At 47.2% G+C, this 7,371-nt stretch overlaps 1 protein-coding gene across 1 annotated transcript in view; it reads left to right on the top strand.

Moving 5' to 3' along the window:
- The window catches only part of PFKM (phosphofructokinase, muscle), a 25,537-nt gene extending 18,525 nt beyond the window's left edge, over positions 1-7,012 (top strand). Inside the window, exons 11-21 of the mRNA XM_008587895.1 lie at positions 242-306; positions 799-862; positions 1,664-1,813; positions 2,276-2,346; positions 2,705-2,792; positions 2,876-3,028; positions 4,221-4,282; positions 4,526-4,637; positions 5,952-6,051; positions 6,132-6,237; positions 6,482-7,012. Coding sequence (XP_008586117.1) covers positions 242-306; positions 799-862; positions 1,664-1,813; positions 2,276-2,346; positions 2,705-2,792; positions 2,876-3,028; positions 4,221-4,282; positions 4,526-4,637; positions 5,952-6,051; positions 6,132-6,237; positions 6,482-6,626 — 1,116 coding nt within the window. The 3' untranslated portion in view covers positions 6,627-7,012. The remainder of the gene's footprint in view (positions 1-241; positions 307-798; positions 863-1,663; positions 1,814-2,275; positions 2,347-2,704; positions 2,793-2,875; positions 3,029-4,220; positions 4,283-4,525; positions 4,638-5,951; positions 6,052-6,131; positions 6,238-6,481) is intronic.
- Positions 7,013-7,371: the final 359 nt, after the last annotated feature.

Here is a 7,371-nt window from a genome sequence, read left to right as displayed (position 1 = left end):
CTGTGCCCTACTTCTAATGATAGAGCACTGAGTCAGCTTTTTTCTTTTGCTGCTCATAACTCAGACAGTTAAGGAAAAGCAAAGGTACTTTTGTGAAAGTTTGGGGAGCATAGAAGAGGTCGGGTACAGGGTGGGCAGGATCCAGGCATGGACAGAGATGGGAAGAGTCTGACGTGGGATGAAACTTCAGCTGTGCAGACCCTACCCTGGAGTTCTAACTGTCGCTATGTTTCTCCCTCAGACCAAAGATGTGACCAAGGCCATGGATGAGAGGAAATTTGATGAAGCCATGAAGCTGAGAGGACGGTGAGGAAATGACCAGAAGCTCACTGACTGCAGAAATCAGACCACAGCATGAAGCCAAAAATCTATATAGTTCCAGACCCAAAATATGGGTCTTCTGCTTCATATTATTGTCTCTGCAACAATTTCTTCCCCAAGAAAGTTAGTTGTGAGGTGACCAGGAGGCTCAGTTCATCCCAGGGATGCTGTCCCTGGGATCAACCTTTTACTATCTGTTGTTTCTATATGTGGACCTCAGCTAGATTGTAAGTTTCTCTAGACGGGGGACAGTCTCCTGTGGTGCTGAGTGCAGTGTCTGGGAGAATGCCCAGAGAGTGTCTGATGAGTTAGTGGCCCCTTTGCAGCCCCTGCCTAGTCCAGGCTCTATCTCAGTTATGTTCTTAGAGGCCTGCGCTGTGGAACTTCACTCTGGGAGCAAAACTTCACAGCAGGATCTGCATGGCTGCTGGCCATGGGAACAGCCTGAAGACACCTCTCTCTCTCTGCTTTTTACAGGAGCTTCATGAACAACTGGGAGGTATACAAGCTTCTGGCTCATGTCAGACCCCCAGTATCTAAGGTACTGGCAACTTTCCCTCACCCTTTGACCTCCCCCTCCCTCAGTCCCTCTTTATGAAGTGCTGCCCCCAATCCATACAACCTAATCCCTGCCCACTTCTTTGCCCCAACTCTAATCTTCAGTGCTGGGACCCTTACCCTATGGTGATGATTTTCTCTTATCCACCCCAGATACCAGCCCCATGTTCTTGGTGGGGCTAAAAACATCTTAGCTCTGGATGTCTGTAACCTAAGACCCGTGCCCATTTCAGGGCTGACAAGATGACATGCTAAGAATGAGAAAGAGGGCTGCTATATTTTTCCTTTGGAAGAATCTGGGAATAATCACATCTGAGTATATATCTAAGCCACCTCTTCCATCAGAGTAGTGGTTCTCAAGATTTAGTGTATATCAGAATTATCTAGGTTGCTTACTAAACATGCAGATTCTTGGGTGCCTCTCCCTAGAGGGGATTCAGATCTGGGTTAGGGGCCAAGAATATGCTCCCCAGGTGGATTCTGATGCAGGTGGTACAAGGATCACATTCTGGGAGATGCTGTTCTGGAAGGTTTCTTGTTCATTATGTAATGATGATATCTGGGACTAGGGGACAGCAGCTTTATTGATTTTTGGCACAGAATTTTGCTTCCATAGTATAAGGTAGAAAGCTGTGCTAGTACTCCCTGGGAGAGGGGCTCGTAGTCACTGGCAGACGTTCTGATCCCAGGACAATAAGGGCCCAGAGTTCTGCCTCTCTTACTGACCTCATCCCCCTCCCCCTGCTGGGGATGCTGTCCTCTTTCCCTGCTTCCTCCTTTATAGAGTGGTTTGCACACAGTGGCTGTGATGAACGTGGGGGCTCCGGCTGCAGGCATGAATGCTGCTGTTCGCTCCACTGTGAGGATCGGCCTCATCCAGGGCAACCGAGTGCTGGTTGTACATGACGGCTTTGAAGGCCTGGCCAAGGGTCAGGTATGGGGACTATAAGGGAAGAGGGCACGTATTCTGGGGCCAAGGAGCAGTAGTCACAGGAAAGATAAGTGTAGCAGGGGTGACCTGTCCACTCACTATGCTTCCCCTATCCCTCACTACCTCTCTACTCTCTCAGGGTTTAGGCAGAAGTAGATATTTAACTTTAGGGCAGGTGGAGCAGGCAGGAGCCACTGGAATGAACATTTGTGAACAAAATGTCTTATTTAATTCTCTATCCCAAAGTTCAGCACAGGGTCTGGCGTAGGTAGGTGCATAACATTTGTGAAAGAGCAATCAGGATGGATCAAGCTCAATGTGTGGAGGAAAGCCAATACCCGGTGTTCTTCTTCCAACCAAGGGGGAATCAAGGAATGGGGTCAGAATTCAAGAAGTGCCATCAGTCCCACACAGGCTTCCTGGTGCATTAGCCATGATGCAGAACTGTGTGGTCTTTCCCTGCAGATTGAGGAAGTTGGCTGGAGCTATGTTGGGGGCTGGACTGGCCAAGGTGGTTCTAAACTTGGGACTAAACGGTAAGTGGCATTGCAGGAGCACCTCCTCCCAGTCACCCCACAAAGGTGTCCCTCAAACGTGAACATGAATTCATTAGGTCAGGGTCTGCTTCGACCACCTCTGTTGCCTGGGCCCTCTGCCCCAAGCTCACAGTTGTTTTGAGGAGGGCAGACATGCCTATCCAAACATGTTTGAGCAGCTCTGGCAATTTAGAGCCCAGGCATGTATCTTTGGATAGGGGTGAGAGGGTGCGGTAGGGAAAGAGCACAAATCAAGAAATTATGAAGCACCTTCTAACTCTAGCTTTTCTCTCCCTCAATTTTGCTTTCTCTTCCCCAAATTCCAACTCTCCTGCTTCCCCATCACTGGTCAAACTAGGACTCTACCCAAGAAAAGCTTCGAACAGATCAGTGCCAACATAACCAAGTTTAACATTCAGGGCCTTGTCGTCATTGGGGGCTTTGAGGTGAGTGCCCCTACCACTTCTCCCTCTCTCCTTCCACCTTTCCTCTCTCCCCATTCCTGCCCCTGCTGCTCTCTTCTTCTCAGGCTTACACAGGGGGCCTGGAACTAATGGAGGGCAGGAAGCTGTTTGATGAGCTCTGCATCCCATTTGTGGTCATTCCTGCTACGGTCTCCAACAACGTCCCTGGCTCAGACTTCAGCATTGGGGCTGACACAGCACTCAATACTATCTGCACGGTGAGAGGCCACCACCACTTCCCATCCCTTTTGGCCAGGATTATAATTCCTGGACTGAGTGTGGTCCTGGAAAGTGAGCTACTTTTATTGTTCCAAACAAGTGGCAATGTTTGAAAAATGTTTCAAATCCAGGCATTTCTGCAGACTTTAATGGTGTTCATTCTCCTCACCTGGAAATGCAGCAGTATTCTGCATACCAAACGCTTTTTCCTCCAAAAAAAAAAAAAAAAAAAGATGCAGATAGAGCTGATTGGTCTGTAGAGCTGTAGAGTTCCGTGAGGGGACTAGAAAGAGCACTAGGCAGGCATTCTCCAGCGCAGCCTCGCTACATGACCATAGCTACTATTGCTGGAACACTCATTTTGCAGCATGCTATGCTGCTGAGGCTTTTACGTGCACTTTTGCATTTTATCTTCATAATAGACATGCAAGGAAGATTATCTCTGTATTAGAGATGGGAAAGGTTTAGAGAGGTTAAAAAACCTCTGTGTGGTTTAACTGATTGAGAATGTCAGTGGTCTTTTTACTACATCATGCTGCCCCTCCAGATTTCCTTTGCTACCATTCCATTTTTGAGAGAGATACCTTTTCACCTTCAGAGTAGGGCTCTGACTCCTATTTCACAGAGGGACCATATGGTCCATATTTTCCCAGATCCCAGTTCAGTGGAAGATAAAAGAGCCACAAACTGGAGTTTAGCAGCAGGCTGAAGGAACTCCCTAATCCAAGATCCCAGCCAACTGCTAGCAGGAGTGAAGGGTGGGTGTCTACCTCCAACTCAAAGCTCAAGTGAAGGAACATGCTCCCTCCAGATGACTCACTGCTTTACCTACAAGCAACCCATTTAAAGACTGCCATTGTGAGCAGAATCAGCCCTCTGAGGAAAGAGGGGACCAGAAACCCCTGGAAAGGGAGATTGGAGAGGGTGAGAGGCTGAAAACTGGCAGTTACTGTAGCTGTCTCTAAGCTCCCTCTTCCAGTTCTCCCTGTCTCATTTGGAGTCTTTGGTAAATTTCAGTCCGCACTAAACTTCTTAAAGGGATTTGGCACAGTTCAGGTCCAGGATTGTAAACAACGCTCTTCCATGTCCCTCTACCTTCTTGGAGAGGCCTGGTGTGGAAAAAGAGAATTGTGTGCTTGCCCGATTCTATCCACTCCCAGCTAGACTTAGAATTTACTGTTTCATTTTCAGGCGAATGTTGAGCATCTGGTGCAAAAGATGAAAACAACTGTGAAAAGGGGCTTGGTGTTAAGGTACCTCATCTACGGTTTGTTCCTAAGTGAAGAAATAAAATGGTCAGGCTTTGGCCCTAAATCACAGAATGGATCCCTGGTTAGGACACTCTAAGGAATCTGTGGATACAGAGAGCAGGGCCAGCCTATCCCCTGAACCCTGGGAGGAGATAGGAAGGGAAGAACAAAGCCTACAGAGGCAGATGGGGGGTGGAGGGGTGGGGAGACAACTGGAGTCACTGGCTTTTGGTCTCCACCTGGCAGGAATGAGAAGTGCAATGAGAACTACACCACAGACTTCATTTTCAACCTGTACTCTGAGGAGGGGAAGGGCATCTTCGACAGCAGGAAGAATGTGCTTGGCCACATGCAGCAGGTGGGGAAGACACCCCAGTCAGGCATTTCACCAGGCGGCCATAACTCCCAGCAGCCATTGGGGCTCCCACTTGCCTTCTCCAATCTGCTGGAGGCTGGTCAGTGCCACCAAAAAACATGTGCCTGCAATCTTTTACAGTCATAGAATCAAAACATCTTTATCCTGGAAATGACCTTAGAGATTATGTGGTCCATCCTCTTCATTTAGGGCAAGGCTTCTCAACCTTGGTACCATTGCAATTCTGGGATGGATAATACTTTGTCAGGTGTGGCTGCTGTATACATCATAGGAAAGTTTAGCAGCATCCCTGGACTCTACCCTCGAGATGCCAATAGTACCTCCTGCTCACCCCCAGTTGTAACAAAAATGTGTTTAAACATTGCCAAATGTCCCCTGAGGGGCAAAGTCATCTCCAGTTGAGAGCCACTGATTCAGGTGAAGAAAATGAGGTCCAGAGAGGAGAAATAATGTTTTCTAGGCCACTCATCAAGCTTGGGTCAGAGCTAGAATGAACCTAGTCCATTGCTTTTTTTTACCACACCATGCTACTTTTCATGAGGAATCTGTTGAATGAGAATAGGCACTTGCTGATGTTGGGGCTTCCATCTCCACTAACTGGGGTTTCAAGGGAAAAGGAATTTCTCCCTACTGTTGACACTCAATCCCCACCCAAGGTAGGCCTCATTCACAGATGGTGCTAGTGGTCTGAGGCCCTCCATCCCAAATGTCCCCAGCTGATGCCTGCATTGACCTTTTTCTACCCACAAATGAATTCCCAATATCTCAGTTTGAATGAACTTATCATCCCCTGCAGGAATGGGGTATTATTGGATAAAGTATGAAGACTGCTTCCTGTTTTTTCCTTCCTTTACCACCTAGTTTTTCTCAGTTCAGAGAAAATCTGTATGATGTTTTACATTATTCTGAGGTACTAACAAGGGCAGCCAGTTTGGGTCACAGAGAACACTTCTGCATCATTGATGATGGTGACTGACAAAAACTGCTAGGCTGAAGAGAAGCTGGGAATTGACCCCATGGCCAATAAGACTAAAACAGGATCTGGCAGCTATAAAGCTAAAAGAGGGAACTGTGGGACCAATCATCCCCTTCAACTAATTAGTTACTCTTATACCCGACAAATGGCCATGTATGCTGGGCCAGCTCACCTTGGATCCTGGCACTGTCTCAGGGTATCTCAGGATTAGACTTTTAGATCCCATTTCTGGCTATAAACCTGGAGCCTGTTCTTTCCTTTTCCTCTCTGTATCTAGATTAGAGTCCTTCCCTCTGTAATTTTTATGATTCTTTTTCCAGGGTGGGAGCCCAACTCCATTTGACAGGAATTTTGCCACTAAGATGGGTGCCAAGGCTATGAACTGGATGTCTGGGAAAATCAAAGAGAGTTACCGTAATGGTAGGTGAGGTGGGAGGGTGAGCTCCCTCCATAGAGGCTGCTTCCCCAGTATAGAAGCTGATTGACCATCCCTATTGCAGGGCGGATCTTTGCCAATACACCAGACTCGGGCTGTGTTCTGGGGATGCGTAAGAGGGCCCTGGTCTTTCAACCAGTGACTGAGCTGAAGGACCAGACAGATTTTGAGTGAGTACATCTGTTCTCTGGAGTGGTTCTCTCCCTGGTAATTTCAAGCTCTGTTCTCCTCAACCTGTTCACTGTCTTTAGTCCTTTTTTTTTTTTTTTAACACCTATAGTTGTATCCTCTTCAGATCTGATGCCCATCCAACCTAAATACAGCCTCTTTTGCCCAACTTCCTCTCCTAAGGCTTTGGTAGAAGTTAACTGGGGTGCTAAAAGATTATATTTCATCTACCTCATTCCTCTGTAGGCATCGAATCCCCAAGGAACAGTGGTGGCTGAAGCTGAGGCCCATCCTCAAAATCCTAGCCAAGTACGAGATTGACTTAGACACCTCAGACCATGCCCACCTGGAGCACATCACTCGGAAGCGGTCTGGGGAAGCTGCTGTCTAAACCTCTTTAGGGTGAGAGGAACAGATTATCTGATCATGGTCAGCTCATGCACTGATAGGTCTAAGTCCACATTTTCTCAGTGTTTTAGCTTTTGTTTTCATTAAGTTTCATTTTATTCCGTACATGCAGCCATGATCAGTCCTGGCCAGGAGCTGGGGGAGTGGAAGTTTCTTTTAGGTAGATTTTATCTGACTTCTCCCCCAGCTTCATCGTCACACAAGGCTGGGTTCCTCTAGTGCTACTGCTAGATTTGTTACTCAGTTAAAATTTTCCTAAATATAAGCTTTATTTATTTCTTTGTGATAACAAAGAGTCTTGGTTCCTCTACTACTTTTACTGCAGTGACAAGCTATAACTACACTAATAAATGCCACTTGGTCACTGTGCTTTTGGTTCTCCTGTTATCATCTTCACAAGTAGAATGTAATATTAGCCCCATGTACCAGACCTGCCTAGATGGAACACCTGGGAAAACACAGCCCGGGTGATCATCCCATGTACTTCTCTCTACCTCTTGGACTATTTTTCTGCATCATCTCTTGGCTCTGTACACAGGGTCCCAGCCATTTGCACTAGTCCCTCATGCATTGTTGGCAGCCAAGAGAACTCTCCTGTCTCTCTTAAGCATAAGAGACACCTTTTGATCTTATACCCATTACCCAGGGTTGCTTTTTTCCAGCCATCCCACAATGTCTGCTCCTCTAACAGGCCCATGTTCTTCCTTCTCAACTTTCCCCCTGTACTC

Source organism: Galeopterus variegatus, unplaced genomic scaffold, assembly GCF_000696425.1.
Source record: "Galeopterus variegatus unplaced genomic scaffold, G_variegatus-3.0.2 Scaffold4580, whole genome shotgun sequence".
Lineage (NCBI taxonomy): Eukaryota > Metazoa > Chordata > Mammalia > Dermoptera > Cynocephalidae > Galeopterus > Galeopterus variegatus.
This window is presented reverse-complemented; position numbering and strand designations above follow the sequence as displayed.